The sequence below is a fragment of the Jaculus jaculus genome, chromosome 4 (assembly GCF_020740685.1).
Source record: "Jaculus jaculus isolate mJacJac1 chromosome 4, mJacJac1.mat.Y.cur, whole genome shotgun sequence".
NCBI lineage: Eukaryota > Metazoa > Chordata > Mammalia > Rodentia > Dipodidae > Jaculus > Jaculus jaculus.
In genome coordinates, this window is record NC_059105.1 from 18,007,928 (window position 1) to 18,035,132 (window position 27,205).

The 27,205-nt window shown below is 50.6% G+C and overlaps 1 protein-coding gene across 2 annotated transcripts; it reads left to right on the forward strand.

Moving 5' to 3' along the window:
- Positions 1 to 4,156: 4,156 nt before the first annotated feature.
- Positions 4,157 to 22,858, forward strand: B3gnt7 (UDP-GlcNAc:betaGal beta-1,3-N-acetylglucosaminyltransferase 7). 2 transcript variants are annotated; one of them, XM_045147727.1, is made up of 3 exons: positions 4,157 to 4,316; positions 10,502 to 10,672; positions 20,661 to 22,858. In XM_045147727.1, exons 2-3 carry the CDS (start codon positions 10,650 to 10,652, stop codon positions 21,841 to 21,843), a joined length of 1,206 nt encoding a protein of 401 aa, XP_045003662.1. In that variant the 5' UTR covers positions 4,157 to 4,316; positions 10,502 to 10,649; the 3' UTR covers positions 21,844 to 22,858. The 2 variants fall into 2 exon arrangements, with proteins under 2 accessions (XP_045003662.1, XP_045003663.1); XM_045147728.1 differs by lacking the exons at positions 4,157 to 4,316; positions 10,502 to 10,672 and adding an exon at positions 18,689 to 18,742.
- Positions 22,859 to 27,205: the final 4,347 nt, after the last annotated feature.

The window sequence follows — 27,205 nt, forward strand, 5'->3', positions numbered from 1 at the left end:
ACCTCCTCCATGTAGACCAGCTGACAGAAAGCTGTAAGAAGCCATTCTGCATGCAGTTCAATGGGAGAGAGAGAAATCACTAGTGAGGATACTCAACAGTGGACACTGCAAGCCTTATATTTGGCCAGCCAGGCCAAATGAGCCAACAGGTGCAATAGTGGCACGTCTGTCATGGTGGAAACCAATTGCCCTCTAACTGGACTGGAGGCCTGCTCCATAGGAGGGAATGCATCCATGATACTGAAAACTTAAAACAGGAGTAGTCATGAGTCCTAGGGGTGTAACATCTGCTGCTGTCTGGCTAAATGTATATACTAAGCTTATCAAACTGCCCAGTAAGCACTTCTCTTAATGTTCATATCCTTATACATTAATGCTACTCTCACTTTTGGTAGAGAATCTTCTCTTTTCAGATGACAATGACCTTGGGATGAGTCAGAAGGCATCATGGTGCTGGGAAGAAGTGACAGGAGTGCTCAGCACTGCAATATCTCTATCACACCTTCCAAGGCTCAGGGCCTAATGTGGAAGGGGTGGCAGAAAGAATGTAAGAGCCAAAGGAAGGATAGGAATTCTTACAATGTGCTCCCCTCAGACACAAAATGGCCTGGATATCCATGACCTCACAGTGCCTGACACTACCTACACAAGACCATCATAATAGGAGGAAAAGATCATGACATCAAAATAAAAGAGAGTGATTGAGAGGGGTAGGGGATAGGATGGAGAATGGAGTTTCAAAGGGGAAAGTGGGGAGGGGGAGGGAGGGTACCATGGGATTTTTTTATAATCATGGAAGTTGTTAATAAAAATTTGGAAAATAAAAAATATAAATAAAATAAGGTTACCTGTTCACTTGTTAAACAATAAAGTCCCAGCCTGTTGTAAATTTTTGCTAGATTGGTTGTGGCTTGGATCTTTTTTTTATTTTATTTTATTTTATTTTTTTATTTATTTGAGAGCAACAGAGAGAGAGAGAGGCAGAGAGAGAGAGAGAGAGAATGGGCATGCCAGGGCCTCCAGCCACTGCAAACGAACTCCAGACGCGTGCGCCCCCTTGTGCATCTGGCTAACGTGGGTCCTGGGGAATAGAGCCCCAAACTGCAGTCCTTAGGCTTCACAGGCAAGCGCTTAACCGCTAAGCCATCTCTCTAGCCTGTGGCTTGGATCTTAAAAGGAATGTTTTACCCTCTCAAATGTTTTTCAGAGTAGAAGCTCTTGATTTGGCTGAAATCCAATTTATCAGCTTTTTTTTTTCATGAATCATTTTTTGGTGGTGTATCTAAGAAATGTTTGTTTCCCTCCCAGTGCCTGGCACCAGGTCTGTACACACTCCATGCTCTATCTGTGCTTGTGATGGGCAGATCAGGGGATGGAGGGAGGGAGGGACGAAGGAAGCAAGGAGAGGAAGGCAAGATAGAGGCAGAACAAGGATTTGGGGAACATGCCCCAGAGTGCTGAGTAGGCGACCCTTAGGAGAAGACAGCTGGTGAGACCTTGTGATTTCCCAGGAGCTGAAACAATCAGCCACAGCTTCCAGAAGGAACCCTGGGGGCAGAGGGCTGGAGGCAAGGGGTCTCCTGCCATTAGGTGAAAACTGGAGTCAGGAATGGTGGTGCACCGCTGTAATCCCAGGATTTGAAGCATAGAAGCAGGAAGTCAAGGCCGGCCTCATCTACATAATAAATTTGAAGCCAGACCCTGGCTGCAAAACAAAAATAAAAATAGAGGGCTAAAGAGATGGCTTAGAGGTTAAGGCGCTTGCCTGCAAAGCCAAAGGATTCAGGTTCAGTTTCCTCAGGACCCAGGTAAGCCAGATGCACAAGGTGGCACATGCACCTGGAGTTCGTTTGCAGTGACTAGAAACCCTGGCGTGCCCATTCTTTCTATACATCTGCCTCTTTCTCTCTGTCTCTCAAATAAATAAATAAATAAATAAATAATAAAAATAGAAAAAGAAAGAAAAAAACTGGCACCTCTCTCTTCCCTTTTTCCTTTTGTCCTTCCCATCTTCCTTTCTTCTCTCCTTCCTCCTCTCCCTGTCCTTCTCACTTGTTTGTGGCTCACTTTGCCCTCCTGTGAACTCGGGCTTTTCCTGGCTTCTGGGTCCCTCCAGGATTCTAGGGGATTCTGACAGAAGTCACCTGTTAGTCTTTTCTGCCTTGTTATTATGGTCTTCCCTGGAGACAGGGTTCTGTGTGCATTAACCAGCCAGCCTTGAGGAGCCTTGCCTCAGCCGGGGTAGGATGTTTACAGACAAGAACTTCTGCCTGACGCCCTCCCCAGCGAACTCACACCTGCCGCCAGGATGGAGCAAAAGACCACCCTGGGGAGGACAGTGTGGATCTGGGCTTTCAGGATGAGTCTCTTCAAACCTTTGAAGGCTCCAGGACCCTAGATGGGTCTTTGCTGTCCCCACGCTCTGAGTTCCCTGTCCCCTCACCACCCGCAAGGCAGGCTGTTTGTGGAAGGTGACAGTGAAGGGAACAGGTAATGGTAACGCCATCAGTCCAGTTCTGGGGTCATGGGTGACAAAAACACACAAATGAAAGGGTGGCAACTCGCTGGGGCTCATACTAACTTCCGTATGCTGCGGTGGCACACTGGAACGGGCGCACAATTTCCAAAGGCCGCAAGTCCACCCTGCTCCGCTGGGTGTCTGCAGGATTTTATGCAATCAGAATCAAAGTGTCAGCCAGCCTGGCTCTGGCAGAAACTGGCTCCTTGAGGTTGTGGGACTCAAGTTCCCAGTCCTTGGAGGTGTGGTGGGGGTGGAGGGGACATTGCTTTTCCTTCCTCACTGCCTCCCTGGGCTCTCACATCAGCTCTGCAGGTACCTTTCAGCCAGGTGAGGCAACCAGAGCCTTTGCCAACTCAAGTCTCTCTGATCTTCCTTCCTGAGTTAGAGACCATTCCTGTGCGGAAGGGCTTGCCTGACCCAATGCATGGCCCCAAGAGCCAAGTTACCCCAAACCCTCCCCCCCCCAACACACACACACTTCAAGCTCTCATAGTCTAAGGCATTCCTTTGCCACCATAGGGCCTGTGGCTCAGGAGTCCAGCCTTATTCCCACCACCCCTCTGATTGGCTCTGTGTTCTTTTTGTTTTTTTTTTTTCTTTGCAAGAAGGGAGAGACAGAGAGAGAGAGAGAGAATGGGCATGTCTGGGCCTCTAGCCACTGCAAACGAACTCCAGACACATGTACCACTTTGATTCTGATTGTATAAACTCCTGCAGAGGAAGAAGAGAAGGAGGAGGAGGAAGGTGTGGCAATGATGATACAAAGCTCAGAACTGATGCCAAGGTCATGGTCTCCTGTGTCCCTTTCTCCAGATGCCTGGGAGCCTGTCTCTTTCACTGGAATTCCATCAAATGGGATTATTACAGATCGATGGGCCTGGGACCTAGCTGTACTTCACTGGGTAGCCAACATTTTTTGGGGGTGGGGCAGGGAGGGGAGTCTTTTTGTGAATCTCCATGCCCTTAGCTGAAAACTAGGCAAACACTCATCCACCAGGCCAGTTTTTTTTTTGAGCCTCAGTGTTCACCTCTGTAAAATGGAAATAAATAAAAGTCTGTGTCTTGCCAGTCTAATTAGGATTCCTGGGAAGCCAATAGAAAGGGGTGTGGGTGAGGCAGGCTTTTGAAAGAGCCTGGGAGACACCTCTGGGTCTCTTGGCCCTCAGTGGACTCATCTCTCCGGGCAGCAATCTCAGGCAGCGATATCTGGCGGTTCTTCACGTAGCAGGGCTGCCCAGAATGCACCTGGCCAGGCTCTGATCTGAGAAAAGGCAGCCATTCAGAGCTGGCTTGGCTAGGAGCCTGGTGACGAGAGACAGGCAGCCCTGTGCTCTGCAGGGAAGAAGGCCTGCATAGCCTCAGCATGGGGCCGAGCTGCCAGCCTGGGAGGGCAGCGGGCAGGCCTGGAGGGGGAGGTGCCAGGGAGGAAGAAAGACTAAGCTAGTGTTTGAGGCCCAGGGGCTGAAAGGCGGCTGTGTCCCATGCTGGGCTGCTTGGAGGGCAGAGATGTGACTCATTGGTGGCTGGGGGAGGGTGAAGCCTGGGCCCAGCTGCCCAGGATAAAGGGCCCACTGCCCACCCGTGTGTGTGAATGTGTCAGTGTGCGTTGAGATGGGCGTGCTGGAGGTGAGGCTGGGGCCTTGCAGACCTGCCTTGATTCACAGGAGTCCTTGCAGTGGCAACATTGCTGTCCTCTGACTACTGATGTAGCAAGACTGCCTGTCCAGCCTGCGGGGGTCTCCTCAGGTTGCACGTGCTGGTCCTTCCTCTGCACCCCTCATCCCTCCGTCAGAAGGTACCGTCCCCACTCTTGTTGTATCCACCGTGGTAGGACAGGTGGAGGAGAAACAGATTCAACAGGGCGATGCTGGCAAGGGAAGGAGCCCTTACTCCGAGGGAGGGAAGACTCGAGGTGAGGTCACTCAGCGCTGCAGGAAGGACCACGCATAAGCAGAGGGCGCAGTGCTCTTGGAGAACTAGAGATCAGAGTCGCTGACGTGATGAGCTGAGGGAAAGGCTGGCTGCTAAGGGTTTGGAGACTACGTCAAGGAGTCCCGGCGTGGGCACAACTTGAGGACCTGGAGATAGACGAAAGGGGCTGTGACGGGGACCTGCCTCGTCCTCAGCCTGTTCCCAAGGGCCTACCAGGTCTCCACTGGTAGCAGAGTTGCCGGCTGTGGACCGTAGGCTGTGGGCATGAGTTTTTTTGTTACGGTGTATGCAAGTATCTCGGGAGCGTGTATGTAGAAATGCACATGTGTGGTTCTGTATGATCGTGTCGTGCGTGTGGGAGTGGGTGTGTGCGGTTCTGTATGATCGTGTCGTGCGTGTGGGAGTGGGTGTGTGTGGTTCTGTATGATCGTGTTGTGCGTGTGAGAGTGGGTGTGTGTGGTTCTGTATGATCGCGTCGTGCGTGTGGGATGCATGTGTGTGGTTCTGTATGATCGCGTCGTGCGTGTGGGATGCATGTGTGTGGTTCTGTATGATCGCGTCGTGCGTGTGGGAGTGGGTGTGTGCGGTTCTGTATGATCGCGTCCTGCGTGTGGGAGTGGGTGTGTGCGGTTCTGTGTGATCGCGTCGTGCGTGTGGGAGTGGGTGTGTGCGGTTCTGTGTGATCGCGTCGTGCGTGTGGGAGTGGGTGTGTGCGGTTCTGTGTGATCGTGTCGTGCGTGTGGGAGTGGGTGTGTGCGGTTCTGTATGATCGTGTCGTGCGTGTGGGAGTGGGTGTGTGCAGTTCTGTATGATTGTGTCAAATCTATGTGTGTTCAGTAGCAACTTCAGCTATGAACATGAGACTGCCTAGCTGTGTACATTCACGGTCTGGGTAACATGTATAACTGTGGTTGTGTTTATATCAAGGTATGAGTGAACATTCGTCTGCCTGTGAGAGATTCTGTGTGTCTATATGTTCCCACAAAGGCCCCTGCCAACAGGAGTCTGGGCACAAACCCACAACATAGACAGGGCCCATCAGCCATCCCATGTCCTCCTGGTCTCCTCTGGCAGGCCTCTTTGGAGACTTAACCTTCCCTTGGATCACAGGGCTCTGTGTGGCTACCCAGCTCACCCCCATTTGTCTATCTTCCCTACCCACAAGGCCATGGGTGGCCTTGGCTGTCCCCAGCATCACTGGAAGGTCATTGGGCACAGAGAAGGGGCCAGAAAGTTTCCCAGTCCACAGAAGTCATGTGCCCACCTTCCACTGGCTGGCCTGGGGCTCCTTCTCACCACACAAAGAGGTATCAGGACATGGCAGAGTCATTTCCCACATGGCACCACCCCTTCCCCCTTCCTTCTGAGCTCTAGATCTGAGCAGTTGGTTCTGGAGGACAGCTAGAGTTCTAGGGGCGTCTCCAAGGGGGCCGAGCTCTTGTGAAGGACCTGCCCCTCTTGGCTATCCCTACAAGGTTACCAGGACCCTGTGCCATCCTCAGTAGAAGAGCCATAGCTCAGGCCTGGCCAGTCACACTGCTCCAACCCTGGGGACCTGCTCATTGGTCCAGAGTGGGGCACATGATGCACTGAGACCAATCAGTCTCTCCCTGGGCCATGCAGTGGCGCAGCCCTGGAGAGGCAATCAGAGGATCGCTGTGAGTTCGAGGCCACCCTGAGACTACATAGTAAATTCCAGGTCAGCCTGGGCTAGAGTGAGACCCTCCCTTCCTTGAAAAACAAAAAATAAACAACAACAAAAAAAGCAAGGTCTCTCCCTGGGATTTTGAATATGGAGGTGAGAGAGGAAAAGAAATTCAAGATGGGGTAATAAATGTCTGATGCCACCCCCAGCTTGTCTTTCTTCCTCTCTTCATGGAAGAAGGATGAATAGACAGGATAGATACGGGCTGTAGAGGGAAAGAACTATTAAATTTATTTTTTATTTTATTTTTTAAAATATTTTTACTTTTATTTATTTATTTGAGAGAGAGAAAGAAGCAGAAAGAGGGTGAGGGAGGGGGTAGAGAGAATGGGTGCACCAGTGCATCTAGCCACTGCAAATGAATTCTAGACGCATGCTCCGCCTTGTGTATCTGGCTTATGTGGGTCTTGGGGAATCAAACCTGGGTCCTTTGGCTTTGCAGGCAAGAGCCTCAACTGCTGAGCCATCTCTTCAGTCCTTAAATTTATTTATTTATTTATTTTTGTAGGTAGGGTCTCATTCTGGCCCATGCTGACCTGGAATTCACTATGTAGTCTCAGGATGGCCTCAAACTCACTGCGATCCTTCTACCTCTGCCTCCCGAGTTCTGGTATTAAAGATGTGCCACCACTCCTGGCAATTTTTTTTAATTAATTTATTTTTTAGAGAAAGAGAGAAAATTGGCAGGCCAAGGCCTCAGCTTCTATAATCAAACTTCAGATGTTTCCACCACCTAGTGGGCATGAGCAACTTTGCACTTGCCTCATCTTCTGTGCCTCTGGCTTATGTGGGATCTAGAGAGTCAAACATGGGTCCCTAGGCTTCACAAGTAAGCACTTTAACTGCTAAGCCATCTCTCTAGCCCAAATTTATTTGTTTAAAGGCTTATTAGCGAGCAGAAACAGAGAGAATGAGAGAGAGGTAATGTATGTGCCAGAGCCCCTTGCAAAGGAATTCTAGACACATACACCACTTTGTAGGTCTGGATTTACGTGGGTACTGAGGAATTGAATCCAGACCATCAGGCTTCTCAAAATAGTGCTTTTAACCACTAAGCCATCTTTCCAGCCCTCTGTTAAATCTCTGTATTGTTTGTTTTGTTTTTCTTTTCTTTTTTCTTTTTTCTTTTTTTTCAAGGTAGGGTCTCACTCGAGCCCAGGCTGACCTGGAATTGGCTATGTAATCTCAGGGTGGCCTTGAACTCACTGTGATCCTCCTACATCTGCATCCCAAGTGCTGGGATTAAAGGTGTGCAGGGTCTCCCTGCAGCCTAGGCTGACCTGATACTCACTCTGTAGCTCTAGGCTGCCCTTAAACTCACAGCGATCCTTCTACCTCAAGCTCGCCGGTGTAGCTAAGTTCCTTTTGCTTGAGTTACTTTGAGTTGGTTTGCTGTCACCTGAAACCATCCACATCTTGAGCCACAAGCCTGAGTCCCCAGGGTGTCAGTTACCTTGCCTGGCCCTCAACACCCCTCACCATCCCTCCTTGGTGCCCTCGGTTCCCACCCAGTTACTGTGCCGCCAGCTTCTACGTTTCTTAGCTCACAAACTCACCTCTGCTTCCTCACATGCTCCAATGGGAAGTTGAGTTTCCTCGGCTCTCGGGTCCCGATTTCCCCCACCACTGCTTCCCGGTTCTATCTCCTTCTCCCTGAACTCATTGGCAGAAGTGCCCCTCTGTGGGCCTTGCTCAAGGCTCTCCAAGAGGAACAGACTCAGAAGGCTCCAGGTTGGTGGTCCTCACTCATCAGAATCACCTGAGGAACTGGGAAGCTGGCAGTGCCCAGGTTGGCTGATGGCTGATTCTCTGCTGAACACCCTCTGTTCCCTCCAGGCTCCATCAGGAATGCTTCATGGGGAGTGTGGCATTTCTGAACCCCTGGAGCTGGGGCAGGTGGCTTGAGCATCTTCCATTTCTGGCTCAGCACTTTGGGATCTACATTTCCTGCTTCTTCTTCTTTTTAAAAATTTTAAACTATATTTTGTAGCCGGGTGTGGTGGCACATGCCTTTAATTCCAGCACTCAGGAGGCAGAGGTAGGTAGGAGGATCACTGTGAGTTCAAGGCCACCCTGAGACTACATAGCAAATTCCAGATCAGGCTGGGCTAGAGCAAGACCCTGCCTCAAAAATAAATAAATAGGGCTGGAGAGATGGCATAGCGGTTAAGCGCTTGCCTGTGAAGCCTAAGGACCCCGGTTCCAGGCTCGGTTCCCCAGGTCCCACGTTAGCCAAATGCACAAGGGGGCACACGCGTCTGGAGTTCGTTTGCAGAGGCTGGAAGCCCTGGCACGCCCATTCTCTCTCTCTCCCTCTATCTGTCTTTCTCTCTGTGTCTGTCGCTCTCAAATAAATAAATAAATAAATAATTTAAAAAATAAACAAACAAACAAACAAATAAATAAAATATTTTAGGGGCTAGGCGTGGTGGCGCATGCCTTTAATCCCAGCACTTGGGAGGTGAGGTAGGAAAACCACTGTGAATTTAAGGCCGCCCTGAGACTGCATAGTGAATTCCAGGTCAGCCTGAGCTAGAGCAAAACCTTACCTTGAAAAATCAAAACATTAAAAATTAAATATATATATATATTTGGGCCTGAGACATGGTTTAGTGGTTAAGGTGCTTGCCTGCAAAGCCAAAGGACCCAGGTTTGATTCCCCTGGATCCATGTAAGCCAGATGAACAAGGTGGTGCATGAGCCTGGAGTTTGTTTGCAGCAGCTGAAGACCCTGGCTCACCCATTCTCTTTTCTCTCTCTCTCTCTCTAATAAATAAATATTTTAAATATATATATATTTGTTTGAGGCAAGCCGAACAGACTGGCCTTTTTTTTATGTGAGAGAGCAAGAGAAAGTGAGGGAAAATTGGTGTGTCAGGGCCTCCAGCCACTGTAATAGAACTCCAGACACTTGCGCCACTTTGTGGGCATATGCAACTTTGCACACTTGTGTCACGTGTGTCTGGCTTATGTGGGACCTGGAGAGTCAAACATGGGTCCTTAGACTTCACAGGCAAGTGCCTTAACCACTAAGCCATCTCTCCAGTCTCCCCAATTTTTTTTTATTTAGGACTGAATAGCTGGCTTAGCGGTTAAGGTTCTTGCTGCCTGTGAAGCCTAAGGACCCAGGTTCAATTCCCCAGTAACCACGTAAAGCCAGATGTACAAAGTGGTACATGTATCTGGAATTCATTTGCAGCTACTAGAGGTCCTGATGCACCAATTCATTCCCCCCTCCCCCATATCTGCCTCTCTCTCTCAAATAAATAACTAAATAAAATATTTAAATTATTTATTTATTTATTTGCAAGCAGAGAGAGATAGAAAGGAGACAGAAAGAATGGATGTATGGTCCAAGGATCTCCAGCTGCTGCAAATGAACTCCAGATGCATGCACCACTTTGTGTATCTGGCTTTAGATGAATACTGGGGAATCAAACCTGAGTTACAGGTTTATTGCCTTAACTAATGAGCTATCTCTCCAGCCAGTACATTCTTCTCTTTCTTTCTTTCTTTCTTCCTCTCTTTACTTCATTCTTTCCTTATTTTTTAAAAAATATTTTTTTGCCGGGCGTGGTGGCGCACGCCTTTAATCCCAGCACTGGGGAGGCGGAGGTAGGAGGATCGCCGAGAGTTCGAGGCCACCCTAAGACTACAGAGTGAATTCCAGGTCATCCTGAGCCAGAGTGAGACCCTACCTCCAAAAACAAAACAAAACAACGCAAAAAAAAAAAAAAATATTTTTTTTAGGTAAGGTCTCTGTCTAGCCCAGGCTAACTTGAAATTCACTATGTAGTCTCAGGGTCACCTTGAACTCACAGTGATCTGCCTATCTCTGCCTCTGGCATGTTGGGATTAAAGGCGTGCACCACCATGCCCAGTTAAATATTTTTTTTTATTTATTCATTTGTGAGGAAGAGAAAGAAAAAGTATGGGCATGCCATAGCCTCTTGCCACACCAGACACATATGTCACTTTGTGGATAGGCTTTATATGGGTACTGGGGAAGTGAACCTGGCTGGCAAGCTTTGTAAGCAAACTCTTTTAACTGCTGAGCCATCTCTCCAGCCCCTTCCTTTCCTTCCTTAGCCACCATACCCTGCTGAGGCTGGCCTCCTGGTAGTCTGACAAAAGGAAACCAAGTATCAGACCCAGTGCTTCCCACTTCAAACATCTCTTGGCACTGAACACAAAACAGAGATCCTGTCACAGGACCATAGTTCTAAGCTTGGGGAGGCCCCCAGCAAGGCCCTTTACAGCCAAACATGCAGGGAAATGCAAGATCACACGGATACAGAGTCCACTGCTGGTTAAGACCATTGATGACTTTTCTCCCCCAACAGGCTGCACAGCTCCTTCCAGCACCATGACAGCTGGTCTCCAGGGAGGAGGCTCTCCGCTCAGCTCCAGCTTTATCTCTCAGGGACCTGCAGCCCAAGCATGTGCAGTCTTTAGCAACAGTATCTTATCATCTACTTCTGGTGGACAACCATGAGCCTTGGTTGGTTTTGGAGGTATCTTCTGGGCACAACCTTACCCATCCCCACAGGGTACTTCTTCCCAGACACTTTTTATTTTGTTTTGGGTTTGGTGTTTTTTTTTTTTGTTTTGTTTTGTTTTGTTTGTTTTGTTTTGTTTTTGAAGCAGGGTCTCCCTCTAGCCCAGGCTGACCTGGAACTCACTCTATAGTCCCAGGCTGGCCTTGAACTCAAAGTAATCTTCTTGCCCCTGCCTCCCAAGTGCTGGGATTAAAGGTGTATACCACCAAACCTGGCCACATTTTTAATTTTGATTAATCCTCCTCCAACCCTCTCCCTGCCTCCATCCCCCGTCCCCCACCTGCCATTTTTTTAAATGATTTCAAAGCTGCCAGGCATGAGGGTACACACCTGTAAGCCCAATCCTTGGTAGGCAGAGGTAGGAGGATTGCTGTGAGTGTGAGACCAACCTGAGACTACATAGTGAATTCCAGTCAGCCTGGGCTACAGCAAGAACCAACCTATCTCAATATATATTTCAAAGATGAATTTAAAAGTAATGGATTGATGTGCTTGACAGAGCAGAGGATATGAAAGTTATTAGGTTTGGCACTGAAAGAAATAAAAGTTGTAGGCCAGAGACCTGAGCCTGATTCAGCTGTGGGTGTTTGCGAGATGACCACTATTGAGATGGGTCAGCTGTTCTGCATTGGGACAGCAGAAGGAATGCTGTATGAGATCCTGCTCCTCAACGTTGGCCTTTCCCTACCTGAATTAGCAAATTTTGGTAGCCATGCCCACCCGGTCTTGGTTTTGGAAGCATGACAGATGCAGGAAAGAGAGGGTCATTGGATTTGCATCACAGTTGTTTGGAGATGGCCCCCTAGATAACGTGGAACAGGGTGAGAGTTCTTGCATGGAGCCATGAAGATGAACCATGGGGTCGCAGGGAAGAGCCCAACACTTTGGAGCTGCTGAGACTATGAGACACCCACCAAAGAAAGCTGCTTGCTCTGGCTTGGTTGGGTCTGCCCGGAAACGCAAGCAGAGGAGTAGACTCTGGAGCCCAGAGATTTTGCTGTGGGTCCCAGATGCTGGACATGGAGCTGCAAAGTTTGATGTTTGTCCTGGTGGTTTTCAATCTTGCATCAGTCTAATCTTTCCTTTACATGCCCAATTTCTTCTTTTTGAAGTGGGAATTATGTGTTGGAAGCATGTAGTGTGTGTTTTCATTTTACAGGGCTCATGGTTAAGAGACTGTTGAGTCTCAGATGAACAGTGAGAGTGTGAGGAACTGCATTGAAAGGAGGAACTTCTGCAGGTTTAAATACATTACCTCATTAAGGAGATACATACTCCTCCCACCTCTTTAGCAAATCTGTCACTGAGGGGTGGCTTTTTGTTCAAGTTTAAAAACAAAAAAAAGTCAGGTGTGGTGGTGCACACCTTTAATCCCAGCACTGGGGAGGCAGAGGGAGGAGAATCACTGTGAATTTGAGGCCTGCCTGGAACTGAAGAGTGAGTTCCAGGTCAGTCTTGGTTAGAGTGAGACCCTACCTCAAAAAAAACAAAAACAAAAACAAAAAGAAAGAAAGAAAGAAAGGAAGGAAGGAAGGAAGGAAGGAAAAACAAAGAAAAGCATTGGACCATACTGACCAACAGGTAACCCTGCAGTCAAATTACAACACAGAAAGTTCTAGACCCAGGGTATTGCTCTGCCGAGCTGGTTTGGCAGTGGCATGAGAGCATTATATTTCTTGCCAGGCACACACCTGTCGTGATATTCTGCGCTAAAGAACAATTTCTGACCCTACTGCTCCCTCACTAGCTCTTAGCTAAGAGTATAGACTTCTGTTTAGGGTCTTTCAAACACTAACCAATTCATATGCTCCCCAACATAAGAGCCAAACTGAAGGGACAAGAGCTGGCAGAGCTCTCTACCCTTTGGCTACCACTAGCCAAAGCACCATCTCTCTCCAAGGTGCCCACAGCTCCTCCCCGTCTGTTCTCAGGTTCCCTCTGGCCCGAGGCGGCCCCTACCATACCCTGCCACACACTGACCCAACGTGCCCTCTGGCAGGTCTAGCCCAGGCTGATCTGGAACTCACTGTGTAGTCCCAGGGGCTAGCCTTGAAATCATAAGGATTCTCCTACATAGCTCTTGCTTCCCAGAGTGCTGGGATTAAAGGAATATGCCACCATACCTGGCTCCCGTTTGGGGACTTCTGCTACTACTGACCTGATCTCCTCTCCCATCTACAACACAATGCTTCCTGTAACTTCCATTTCTTCCCACTCAGCCAGGGTGAGAGGAACAGGGGTCACGATCTGCCACCGTAGCTGTTAATGTGAAACTATTTGATGTGCCCTCAGGGCTGGCAGGTGGAAAAGGCTGGACTGGGTGAGGCAGGGATTGGGAGGGGGGAGTCACTGTGCTTCCTGGAAGGGACGAGCTCAACCAGCCCACAAGGGAGCATGATGGGGTTAAAAATGGTAGCAAACTAGGGCCTGGCCAGGCTCCTGTACCAAACCTCCACCACCACCCCAACACACACACACAGGGACTTGTTTATTTAATTGTCATTCATTTCCCCATTCTGAGTTCATTCTGGGCATAGACCAAATGATTCCGAGATAAGAAACTGTCTAAACTGACTAGATCGCATTGTAAAACACCCTCTGACCTTCGACAGCTCCCTGGTCTCCACTTCCTTGAGCCCTGGCCCTCCTGGGGTAAACCAAATATTAGTGATAATAAAAGCAGCCTGCCTTTCATGATGCTCAGTATGTAGGGGACGCTGACAAGCATACTTCCCGTGCGTCAGCTCACATAACTCTGCACTAGCAGGAAATTGAGGTCTCAAGGGGATAAGCCACCTGCCCATAGTGGCAGCCAGGAAGTACAGAGCCCTGACCCAATGCCTACCCTCCCAACACACACACACACACACACTCCATTCTCCAATCTGAACTCAGAAGCCCTTTCCCAGGCACACCCACCTCCACTCTCATCTAACACCTGAGGAGACCCCAGCTCTGGGGTGAGAGGTCAGTTTGAGATCAAACGGATTCTTTTCATCAGGGTGGCTTGTAAAGAGCTGGGGATCCTGCCCTAACTGTCCTTCAAGGCCATACTTGGAAGAGCAAAGGGGGAGGATCCAAAAGCTCTGGGTTTGGTGGTACACACCTGTAATCCCAACATTAGGGAGACTAAGGTAAAGTCTGGAGTTCAAGGCCAGCCTGGGCTTCATGTTTAGACTGAGGCCTCAAAACAACATGTCAGGCATACTGTGTGGTAGAGATGGGTGGGATGAAGGGGACAGGTGGCCACAGGGACTAGTGAGACTATGGTGGCCCTCAGGAGCAGGCAGTCAGGCCACTGGGGTTTAGGTTGCAGGCCGGGTCTTCTTGGGTCCCTCAGAAGGATGTGTTAGCTCCAGGACTCCCCTCGAGAATTTGGCCTGAGTAGTTTTTTGTTTGTGCCTTGGTTTTGTGTTTTGTTTTTCTACACTGGCTCACACTCAGTGATCTCTGCCTCTCGAGCGAGCGCTTGGATTAAAAGCTTGCACCACCACCACTACCGCTGGCTTCTGCCTGCTTTTTTTTTATTGGCAAGGAGAGAGAGAAGGGGGAGGGGAGAGGGAGAAGAGGGAGAATGAATTTGTGTGCCAGGGCTTCTAGCAGCTGCAAATAAACTCAAGATACATTCACCACTTTGTGCATTGGTGTATCTGGCTTTACGTGGGTACTGGGGAATTGAACCTGAGTCCTTAGGCTTTGCAGGCAAGTGCTTTAACCACTAAGCCAAAGCCATCTCTCCAGCCCTGTTTTTCTTTTTCTTTCTTTTTTCTTTTCTTTTCTCTTTTCTTTTCTTTTTTTCTCTTTTCTTTTCTTTTCCCTTCCTCTTTCTTTCTTTCTTTCTTCCTTCCTTCCTTCCTTCCTTCCTTCCTTCCTTCCTTTCTTTCTTTCTTTCTTTCTTTCTTTCTTTCTTTCTTTCTTTCTTTCTTTCTTTCTTTCTTTCTTTCAACAGGATCTCACTCTAGTCCTGGCTGGACTTGAACTGGACTTGAACTCACAAGGATCCTCCTATCTCAGCCTCAAGGGAAGGCTGAAGAAAATCTTCCTAGGAGCCTCATGGGCTTGGGACCCACTAGGGTCTCCTAGCTTCCCTGTGTGGCCCAGGGAGGAAAGCAGCTCCTGGTCTCTGTTGCTAAGAGAAGGGCAGAGATCAAAGACTGCTTCCTGAGCCAGGCAAGCTTACTGGGTGTTCTTACTATGGGATTCCCACTCATGGAACTTGCTAGCTTGTGGTAGGAGCAATTATAGCACATGTGTCTAAAACCAACTGAGTCATTTTTGCCCAGGCCTAGACCCTGTCTTGACATACAGGAACCACTAGATGAATGTCGGCTATTTCCCATTAAAATTCTATGGACGTGGAGAACCAAGTGTGGTGGTGGAGTTCATTTGCAGTGGCTGGAGGCCCTGGCGCGCCCATTCTCTCTCTGTCTCTCAAACAAATAAAATAAGATAAAATAATTCTGAAGCCGGGCATGGTGGCATATGCCATTAATCCCAGCACTCGGGAAGCAGAGGTAGGAGGATTGCTGTGAGTTCAAAGCCACCCTGAAAGTACATAGTTAATTCCAGGTCAGCCTGGGCCAGGGTGAGACCCTAACTCGAAAAACCAAAAAATATAATAATAATAATTTTGGGGCTGGAGAGATGGCTTAGTGCTTAAGGCACTTGCCTGCAAAGCCAAAGGACCTAGGTTTGATTCCCCAGGACCCACATAAGCCAGAAACACAAGGTGGCATATGTGTCTGGAATTCATTTGCAGCAGCTGGAGACCCTGGCATGCCCATTCTCTATCTGCCTCTCTCTCAAATAAATAATAATAATAAAATTTTAAAAAGGGGAGACTGCAGAAGATGTCTTAGTGGTTAAGGTGCTCACCTGCAAAGCCAAAGGACCCTTGTTCGATTCCCCAGCACCCACGTAAGCCAGATGCACAAGGAGGTACATGCATCTGGAGTTCTTCTAAAGTAGCTGGAGGCCCTGGCATGCCCATTCTCTCACACTCTCTCTACCTCTTTCTCTCTCTCTCTCGAATAAATAAATAAATAAAATATATTAAAAAAAAGAATTCTGAAAGTCTTTTGAGACCCCAACATAGAGCAAGACAAGACATCTGGATGATAGCAGGATCAACAGAGGCTAACCTTCTAGATGATTCTCTGACACCTGAATGGGACATCAGCCAAGATGCTTTCCCTCCTTGTACTGTGTGTGTGCACAACCACACACACACACACACACACACACACACACACACACGGCATATTAACACAGGCTCATCAGTTAAGAGCACTTCCTGTGGAAGTGTGAGGGCCTGAGAGACCTCTCAAGTGGTTGAAGTTCTGTCCCGGCCACGGCAGGCCGGCATACGTGGTACTGCGTGGGCGCATACACACGCATACAGCTTAGCACACACACCATCCAGACAAGCAAAACACTGTATTTTCCTTTTATTTAAAAAAATTTATTTTCAAGGTAAGGTCTTAGTCCATCCCAGGCTGACCTGGCATTCGCTCTATACTACCAGGCTGGCCTCAGACTCACTGCCATTCTCCGATCTCTGCTTTCCATGCACTGGGATCAAAGACATGTGCCACCACGCAGCTCAAGGGTTAAAGGCACTTGCTTGCAAAGCCTGATAGCCTGGGTCTGATTTTCCTAGAACCCACCTAAACCCAGATGCACAAAGTGGGGCATGTGTCTGGAGTTTATTTGCAATAGTACCAGGCCTCGGCATGCCCATTCTCATTCTCTCTCACTGTCTCTCTCCCTCTCTCTCTCCTCTCTCTCCACATATATATATATGTATATGTATATGTATATGTATATGTATATGTATATGTATATGTATATGTATGTGTGTGTGTGTGTGTGTGTATGTATGCATATATATATGCATACATACACACACACACACACATTTGGTTTTTAAGGTAGGGTCTCACTCTACCACAGGCTGACCTGGAATTCATTATATAGTCTCAGGCTAACCTTGAACTCACAGTGATCCTCCTACCTCTGCCTCTGCTTCCCGAGTGCTAGAATTAAAAGTGTGTGCCACCACACACATTTTTTTGTTTGTTCGTTTATTTGTTTTGTTTTTTTGGTTTTTCGAGGTAGGATCTCACTCTAGCCCAGACTGACCTGGAATTCACTATGTAGTCTCAGGGTGGCCTCAAACTCATAGTGGTCCTCCTACCTCTGCCTCCCAAGTGCTGAGATTAAAGGCATTTTTTTTAATATATAAAATAATTTTTTTTCGAGGTAGGGTCTCATTCTAGCCCAGGCTTACCTGGAATTTTCTATGTAATCTCAGGATGGCCTGGAACTCATGATGATCCTCCCACCTCTGCCTTTGAAATACTAGGGAAAAAAGGGCATGTGCCACTACACCAAGCTCTAAAATTCTTTTTTTGTTTTTCTTCTTTTTTAGTTAATCTTTTTTAAATTTTATTTATTTTTGGTTTTTTTATTGACAACTTCCACAATTATAAACAATTATCCCGTGGTAATTCCCTCTCTCCCTCCACTTTGCCCTTTGAAACTCCACTCTCCATCATATCCCCTCCTCTTTTTAAAAAATATTTTATTTTTATTTATTTGAGAGAGAGATACAGAAATAGGCAGGTAGAGTGAGAGAAAGAATGGTTGCATCAGAGCCTCCAGCCACTGCAAAAAAACCTCCAGATGTGTGCGCCCCTTTGTGCATCTGGCTTACGTGGGTCCAGGGTACTTGAACCTGGGTTCTTTGGCTTTGCAGGCAAGTGCCTTAACTGCTAAACCACCTCTCCAGCCCTAAAATTCTTTTTTGGTAGGGTCTGGGTTGAAGAACAATGTTGCATTGTATTCATTTGGATAAATTTTGACTTCACAACTGATTCAAATAAAATATTTGCTTAAAAATTATTAAAAAAAAAAAAGCTTGGGGGCAAAACCAGTTTTGAATAAAATATTTGTTGAAAGCCAGGCGTGGTGGCGCAAGCCTTTAATCCCAGGACTCGGGAAGCAGAGGTAGAGATCGATGTGAGTTCGAAGTCACCCTGAGACTACATAGTGAATTCCAGGTCAGCCTGAGCTAGAGTGAGACCCTACCTCGAAAAACAAAACAAAACAATATTTGTTGACAGATAAAAAAGAAAGTTTGGGTGAATGGGGCTGTGGATGTGTAGCTCAGTTAACACAGTGCCTGCCTGAGATCCCACCAGCAACGAATCTACACCCCCAACACTCAAGCGGTGGAGGTTTAGAAATTCAAGGTCATCCAGGTAGCTGGCCTACCTGAGGCCCTGTAAGATTTCTTTCTTGGAAGAAATTTTGGATTGAGGCAAACAGGCCTTTCTCATTGGGGGAAGACAGTGCGGGCCAAGAGCTACCTGGGGCCCAGCTGTGACCTGGGCTGGGGGCGGGGTGGGGAGCTCAGGGACTCTCGCCTCCCCCTCCTCCTCCAAGGGGCCCAGCCCCAGCCCGGTCAGTGGGCCTGAGAAGGGGAAAAGGGGACAGGGCGGAGAGAAGCAAAGGGAAACACAGCCTTTAACTGTCCCCCACTCCAGCCCTGCACCCCACCCATTCAAGACGAATCCAAAGGCGGCGGGGCTTCCAGGGGCCCCGTGGGCGTGGTGATGGGCGGTGTCCGAGTTCCCCACGTGTCCAAGGCGGGTGGGTGTGGGGGGAGGGGGAGACAGGAGATCCCAGGGGGGCCCCGCGGCGAAGTCGCGTCCCGGGTGCCGGGGACCCTCGTGGGCTCGGAGGTCGGGTCTCCGCCCCACCCCCGGGGTCCGAAGCGCCCGGGCCGGAGCAGGGTGCGCCGCCCCTGCCCCGGGGTCCGTAGGGTTAACGCACCTGGGCCGCCGCCCCTGCGGCCCCTCCTCCTCCTCCTCCTCCTCCTCCTCCTCCTCCGGCCTCCGGGAAGGGGAGCGCGCGGGCGGGGGCGCGGCCCGGCCTTCGCCCGCCGTCCCCAGCCGCGGCGCCCCGAGCTGCCCGCCGCGCGCCCCGCTCCGCCGCTCCGGCCCGGGCCGCCATGTCTCTGTGGTGAGTGCGGGTCCTCGGGACCCGGGGGGACCGGGGTGGGGCGCGGGCACCCTTGGCCTTCTGCCCCCCTCCTTCCCGGGGCGCACGCGGGATGAGAGATGCCCGCCGTGCGTCCCGGCACCGGCCTCAGTTTCCCCGGGCCAGCGCCGCGCGCGGGGGCCCCGAGCTGCGGCAGGTGAGCGGCGGGGGCCCCCCGGGGCGCACGCCGGCCAGGCTCCGGGACGCCCCGCGCGCGCCCCTCTTCGCCCGTCCCCTCGTCCGTCCGTCCGTCCGTCCCGGGCTCTCCTTCCCGGCGAGCTCAGCCTCCTGCCCGCCCGCCCTCCACCTGGACCCCTGGCCTCCCTTCCCGGGCTTCTCTCTTACAAATGGAGCGGGCGGGCGGAGGGCGAGCGCACCGGGAGCCGGAGACCTCGCCGCGGCCGCCCCGGGCTGGCACTGCTCCCTACCCGCACTCTTGACTCACACCCCCGGGGCTGGGACGTGCGCTTTCTCCGGAATCCCCAGGGCTGGAGGACTGAAGCCGGAGTCCTCTGTTCCCCTTCCCTGGAGGGTCTAGCTTTGGGTCACACCGCCCAGCACGGTACCTGAGGTGACCCCTGTCTTCCTCCAACCTGGTGCCCAGGAAATCTCACTGAATGGGGCTCAATCTTCATTCACTCTGGGTGCCTGGCTTGAGGCTCCCATGGCGTGTCTACGGGCTCCCCACACCTCCTGTCTTGGAGGTGAGCAACATCTCCTTGCCGTCGCAGCTCTGAAAGGCTACCCCGCCCGACTGCTTAACCCCCCCTACCCCATTAGCTGAGGAGAGGAGGTTCCTAGGGGTCAGGGCCCAGTACCGTCCCCCCCCCCACCTCAGGTGGGACTCTTCTAGGAAGGGCTCAAATTTCTATTTCTGAAATGGGTAGGGTGGGGTTACCTGGGCTGGGAGGGCCTAGAGTGGAGGGTCTAGGAATGTGTAAATGTGTTTTCCCAGGGCTGGGTATCTCTGGGGGTAAGAAAACACTAGTCCATGTGGAGGGGCTGTCCCCTGCTAACCTTAAATCCCTAGTGCATCCCCCACAATGTCACTACCCCCAGACTGCTGTCCCTCCCAATGACCTTAGTTCAGTCACCTAGTGATATTGCTTTACTTTCCCCCTGGGGCTGCACCCAAAAGTGAAAGGTGGGCTGGAGAGATAGCTTGGCGGTTAAGGTTCTTGCCTGAAACGCCAAAGGCCCCAGGTTCAGTTCCCCAGTATCCACGTAGAGCTAAATGCACAAGGTGGTGCATGCATCTAGAGTGCATTTGCAGTGGCTAGAGGCCCTGGTGTGCCCATTCTCATTTTCTTTCTTTTTCTCTCTATCTGCCCGCCCCTCTTTCTCAAAAAAAATTTTTTTTCTTTTCTTTCTTTATTTGAGAGCGACAGAGAGAAAGAGACACAGAGAGAGAGTAGGTGTGCCAGGGCCTCCAGTCACTGCAGACAAACTCCAGACGCGTGCGACCCCTTGTGCATCTGGCTAGTGGGTTCTGTGGCATTGAGCCTCGAACCAGGCTCCTTAGGCTTCACAGGCAAGCGCTTAACCACCAAGCCATCTCTCCAGCCCTCTTTTTGGTTTTTTCAAGGTAGGGTCTCTCTCTAGCCCATGCTAGATCTGGAATTCACTATGTAGTCTCGGGCTGGCCTCAAACTCACAGTGATCCTTCTAACTCTGCTGGGATTAAATGTGTGCGCCACCATGCCCAGCTGTTTCCCTCTTGAGTCAAAGTCATTTGACCTGGAAGTGGCCAGTAGTTGATTCCTCAATGTTTTGATTTGGTAGCCATCTGAGCACTCAAGAAGCAGAGTCCACTGTTACTTCTGGGAACCCCTTGCCCTGCAGGAGGGATCTCAGAGTGTCATTTCATCCTCTCCTCCCCCCCCCTATTCTCCTCCTCTAGGAAGAGGACCCTCTACAAGAGCGTGTGCCTGGCCCTGGCCCTCCTGGTGGCTGTGACTGTATTCCAGCGCAGTCTGACCCCCAGTCAGTTTTTGCAGGAGCCTCCACCATCCACACTGGAGCCTCCAAAAACGGGACACCTGGTGAATCCTAACAGCTTCTGGAAGAGCCCAAAGGATGTAGTAGCCCCCACCCCAGTGACCTCTTGGGGGCCCCAGACCTGGGATGTGACCACGACTAACTGTTCAGCCAACTTCAACCTGACCCGCCAGTCCTGGTTCCAGGGCTTAGAGCCACATTTCCGGCAGTTTCTGACCTATCGCCACTGCCGGTACTTCCCCATGTTGCTGAACCACCCAGAGAAGTGCGAGGGTGACGTCTATCTGCTGATAGTGGTCAAGTCGGTCATTACGCAGCACGACCGCCGCGAGGCCATCCGTCAGACCTGGGGCCGAGAGTGGGAGTCGGTGGACAGGGACAGGGGAGCAGTGCGTACCCTCTTCTTGCTGGGCACAGCCTCGAAGCAGGAGGAGCGGGCCCACTACCAGCAGCTGCTGGCCTACGAGGACCGCCTCTATGGTGACATCCTGCAGTGGGACTTCCTTGACAGCTTCTTCAACCTGACCCTCAAGGAGATCCACTTCCTCAAGTGGCTTAACATTTACTGCCCCAATGTCCCCTTCATCTTCAAAGGCGATGACGATGTCTATGTCAACCCTACCAACCTGCTCGAGTTTCTGTCTGACCGGCAGCCGCAGGAGAATCTGTTCGTGGGCGATGTCCTGCAGCACGCGCGGCCCATCCGCAAGAAAGAAAACAAGTACTACATTCCCACCATCCTCTACAGCAAGACCACCTACCCGCCCTACGCGGGTGGCGGGGGTTTCCTCATGGCGGGCCAACTGGCCCGGCGCCTGCATCACGCCTGTGACACCCTGGAACTCTACCCTATCGATGACGTCTTCCTGGGCATGTGCCTGGAGGTGCTAGGGGTGCAGCCCACGGCCCACGAGGGTTTCAAGACCTTCGGCATCTCTCGGAACCGCAGCAGCCGTATGAACAAGGAGCCTTGCTTTTACCGTGACATGCTCGTGGTGCACAAGCTGCTGCCCGCTGAGCTGCTGGCCATGTGGGGGCTGGTGCACAGCAACCTCACCTGCTCCCGCAAGCTCCAGGTGCTCTGACGTCACTGGGCCACCAGGGCACGGGGCCTCGCGTCCCCAGGGTCCAGGGAGGTTGGAGATGCAGTGCGTGGGCATAACCCTTGGTGCCCTGTGGGAGGTGAAGGGTTTGGGCTTCCTGTGCCCCTGGGTGTGGTGTGGGGTACAGGGAGCCGGAGATGGAGTCCCGGAAATTCCCAGAAATCAAGACCCAGGAACAATTGGAGCTATCCAGACTAGAGGTCATCTGATGAGCCAGGTCCCTCGCCCAGACCTCTCTGACCTGGTGGGAGGCCCTGGTGGCCTCTGAAAACATTTGCTCAGGTACCTGGGCTAGTTGTGGCCCTCGTGAGTCTGCGGCTGCACCTTCACAGAGAAGTCTCTTGGGGGCCAGGTGGCTCTTGTGCAGGCTCACAGGCGTCTCACTGTCCCCCGTGCCCAGATATCCTGGTAGAGGAGCCCAGCAGGCTCTCAGCACAGCCCCAGGCCTGCCTGGAGTCAGCCTCTGCTCCTCGGGGCCAGGCTCCTGGCTGCACCACCAGCCGCTCTGTCTACCTCAGTGTTCCTCTGAACCTCAGCGTGGGCTACAGCCCCACCCCACCCTACTCCCTAACAAGGGCAGAAGAGCAGTGCTCCTGGCCCCCCTAGTTGTGGGACTTGCCTGATCATAGCCTGAGTCCAGATCTCTCCCCTTGCACCCCACTGAGGCCAGCGCTCTGGCTAGAAACCCATCTAGCCCTGGAAGTAGACATTCTCTATTACTGTGAAGTTTATTTATGAAGAATCTTAGGAAGAATCGGAGGGACCGGGCCTCAGGAGGTGGTGGGCCCTCCTCCCTTCCCTGCTCGTTACCCCAGCACCCCGTCCTGTACTGAGCACCCCCTGCCCTTCCACCCACACCCCTGCTTCTCCAGGGCCTGTGCAGGGCAGCATTTCCCCTGTGAAGGAATCAATCCGGGCCATGGGAGTGGCTACAGAAGGATGTCATCTCAAAAATGGAGACATTTATTTTCTCAATAAAATGGGATTGGTTACTGGAGCTAATCTGAGAGAGCTGGTTTTCTTTGGGTTTGGTTTTGGCTGGTAGGTGCATAAGAACCCCTAGAGGGGACTTGGAGATGTGCACTGAGATTAACATGGGGCGGGGATAGTAAAAGGCTTCCAAGCTTAGTACCCATTTGTTCTAAGGTTCCTGTGAGGACAACTGATGTCCTGACCCAGGTTTGTCAGAGAGCAAGGTTCGAGTTGGCCCTAAGGCTAGTGTTTGTGTAGGTGAGATGTCGGGAGGCTAATGGGCTCCCTGATGTCTTACTCAGCCTGGAAGTACTGAGGTTGGATGGGGCCCAGGGTGCAGAGGAAGCATGATTGTCTTCAGGGAGCTTGACCTGTCCCATTTCCTTCAGGGGAGGGTGCTACTACCCTGGGGCAGTAGTAGTGAGCAAGTTGGCAGCTCCCTAGCTGTGTCCAGCTCAGGAGGGCCCACCATGGGCCCCACTGTCCAGGTCCAAATCCCCGGGAAGAAAAAGAAGAGGGTATTGCTATTTCTCCCTAACATGTGGCTTCCCACGCCTCTCCTTGTCATCCAGCTCCATTATGTGCACAGCTCAATGCAAAATGCAGGACCTGGTTCTCAATTATAATTTGAACAGCGCAGCGCCCTCGTGAGAAGTCAGGCCCTGCTGTGGACTGCAGAAGGCTGAGGGGTCTCAGGGCATGTGTTCCCAGGGCTCATACAGTAGCACAGGGACACCCGGGAAACGGAGGTGGAAGAGCCACTCACTGCACGTTGGCCAGATGGAGCAGGATGAGAAACATGGCTCTCACCAAGAGTATGGCTGTCAACCCAGTGGCTCGTAAAACAAAGGAAAGGGGCCAGGTGTGGTGGCAAAAGCCTTTAATCCCAGCAGAGGTAGGAGGAGCACTGAGAGTTCGAGGCCACCCTAAGACTACATAGTGAATTCCAGGTCAGTCTGGGCTAAAGCAAGACACTACCTCATAAAAGAAAGAAAGGGGCTACGCAAGACAGGAAAACTCCCTCCAATGCTCCCATCCAAGTCATCTTGTGCAAACAAGGGTTTCAAAATGTGTAGAGTGTCCAGTCCAGACTGGTCAGTCAGGTTCTCTCTGCAAGAGTGCCTTACTCTTTAGAAAGTGGTCCGGACTGGTCCACGTCTGAGCTGAGGCTCACTGATTAGCTGTGGCCCTTAGTGTCAGGCACATTCTCTGGAGACTGCCCTTAGCTTGCATCCCAGCGAGTGGGACAGTTGTGTTTTTAACTCTGTGGTGACTATGAACCTTGCATGTCTGTCTGAATCAGCCATGAAAGCATAAAGCAGGCATGATCCTTGCAGGTCCCCTTCCCATCACCTGACCAATGTTTACCTCACTTGGTGGCCCCCAGTAAAGGTGTTTCCAGTCTGGGTGCTTTCTGTAGGAGACTTATCAGAGTGAATCAGATGGGGACCTTAGGATGTTGGGAGACGCAGTCCCAGTCCAGGTGTCCCAGGCAGGAGAGAAATGTCAGCATGGGCATATGGCCCCAAAGCTCCCCCTGCCCAACTACTGCTTCTTTAGCAGAAAAGGGACTCCAAAGAGGGGGGCTGGGACCTGGGAGGAGATGTGTCAGGGGTGGCTACCTGGGCCAGCCGGAAGGATGCACAGTCCAGATGCCTCCAGCCTGCCACAGCCCTCAGCCACTCTACTCTGCTGATCTTGGCCACCTCCTAGGGGTACCACCTGAGTCCCCAGCCCCTTCCATCCAGGGTACCTCTGAAGACACCCCTTACATTTCTAGATTTCACTTTGATCACTTTGGGAAATGGGTGTGAAGCCTGTTCTGGAAGATTCAGGCACTTACACTAAAGTCTTGCTTCTTGGTATAGAGAGATGTGTGCAATCACAAAAGTCACATCTGACACCCTATAACAAAAGACAGATTATCAAGAAAAGACTAACAGTTTACTTAAACGGTTTTTGTTGTTGTTGTTGTTTGTTTGTTTGTTTTTTGGGTTTCGAAGTAGGGTCTTAATTCTAGCCTAGGTTTGACCTGGAATTCACTATGTAGTCTCAGGCTGGCCTTGAACTCACAGTGATCCTCCTGCCTCAACCTCCCATTTTCAATTAATCAGTTTTTTTTTAAATATTTTTTATTTATTTATTTTTTAAAATTATTTATTTGAGAGCGACAGACACAGAGAGAAAGACAGATAGAGGGAGAGAGAGAGAATGGGTGCGCCAGGGCTTCCAGCCTCTGCAAACGAACTCCAGACGCGTGCGCCCCCTTGTGCATCTGGCTAACGTGGGACCTGGGGAACCGAGCCTCAAACCGGGGTCCTTAGGCTTCACAGGCAAGCGCTTAACCGCTAAGCCATCTCTCCAGCCCTAATTAATCAGTTTTGGAAGGAAGAAGTCTTCAGGAATGAAAGTCCAAAGACCAGGGAAGATGTCGTTTTCATGATTTCGAGGAAGTAGACTGAGTGGAGGAGACCCTTGAGGCCTGTCGTTTAGATTCCTGACCTGTTTAAATAGCATTCCTACCCCAGGCACACAGCAGGACCCTCTGAAATGAGTCCCCAAGGGAAAAGGGAAAGAGTGACCTTCCTAGGTTATATGGCTTGCTGTGGGGGAGGGGTACTCTTCTTTCCCTGTTCAAATGCCAGATTTTTGAGATTTTCTGGTAATGATAATAGGGTGGAACCCATTCGAAACACCTGCTGCTCTGTTAGGCTTTTACAGGTTTATGTAATTTGATTTTAGCTCAGGATACAAACAGGTTCATATTTGGTTTTGTTCGTTAACTATCCCACCCTTTTAAAGACCGTTACAGGCCAAAAAAAAAAAAAATAAATAAAAATAAAATTAAACCCAAACAGCCTCTTGGAACTCATTCCCAAAGTATTTTAAGATTGCCCAGTCTAAGCAGGTATGTCCAGCTGTTCTCCCCGGACCCACACGGGGCGCGGTTGAGCAGCCCGCTCGGCACTAAAGCCCTCTCCAGCGCAACCTTCCCAAAGAGCAGCGGGTTTCTGAGTGTACTGGGTCTTCTGAACCCCATAAACTCCCTAAGCTCCCGGTGCCCTACAGAAGCAACTCCCAAGCCTCTGAGGACGGTGGATTTCAGCCCCTAACATGTTTTGGAGTGCTGGTGTGGGGGGGAGTGGGGCTGTCCTCCCCGGCCACCAGCTCTGCATTCCAAGGGGACTTGAAAGGGGGCACCCTTTGTCCAGCCCCAAAAAGTGCCCTTCCCCAGAGTGAGGGTGTCCACTGGGCCACATTTGCATAACTAAAGGGGACCACTCAAGGAATCCTACCCTTAACAAAGGAAGCCTGTTCCCAGGTGGTGTGCTGAGGCCACAAAGCTGAGGAGTCCTGGGAAGCTTCTGGAAAGGAAGCAATGGAGGCCCCAGAGCAGGATCCCACAGCTGTTGTGTGACAGGGCTTGCCTGGAACCCTGTGTTCCCAATCTCACTCCTTCTCATCTCAGAGCTTCCGTCCTCCATTTTCTTCCAAGTTTCTTAGTGGTGAATAGGGGTGGGGGGGAGAGGGGAGCACAAACAAGAATGCCCAGGACGAACACAAACAATATGCCCAATCAGTGATTGGAAATCTGGTATCTGGGGACTCCCAGCAGGGTTAGCACCATGAAAACAATTACAGATGATTATTCATATATTAAAAAAATTTTTTTGTTCATTTTAATTTACTTATTTGAGAATGACAGAGACAGAAGGAGGCAGAGAGAGAGAGAGAGAGAGAGAGGGAGGGAGGGAGGGAGGGAGGGAGGGAGAGAGAGAGAGAATGGGCGCGCCAGGGCTTCCAGCCACTGCAAACGAACTCCAGATGTGTGCAGCCCCTTGTGCATCTGGCGAACGTGGGTCCTGGGGAACCGAGCCTTGAACCGGGGTCCTTAGGCTTCACAGGCAAGCGCTTAACTGCTAAGTCATCTCTCCAGCCCTATTCATAGATTTTAAAGCAAAGGTTTTCTGTGGCAGTAAGGCCCTGGCATATGTCTGCTCCCAAGCCATGTTCGTTGTCTTTGAGCCGTTTCCCACCTACTTTTTCTGAGGTCTGCGAACTGCCCAGTCTGGGAAAGCTTCGATTGACTTCCTCCTGTGGAAAAACCAGTTTGCCTTCGCTTGCAACTCAATTCCTGCGCTCTGTAAAAATGTGTGCTGTTGGACGTCTTTATCCAGTGACAGCATCCGCTAGTCCCGGGGTATTAGTAACTTAAGTCCCTAACACATGCTCATTTTTGTGTTTGAATTTGTTTTCTTGAAAACTAAACGATGTTTTCACATTAAAATAAACACATTATGGGGTAGGGTTAACTTTTTGCATATATTTCTGAGACTAAACTAAATCACGGGATCAATTTAACGCCCTCTGT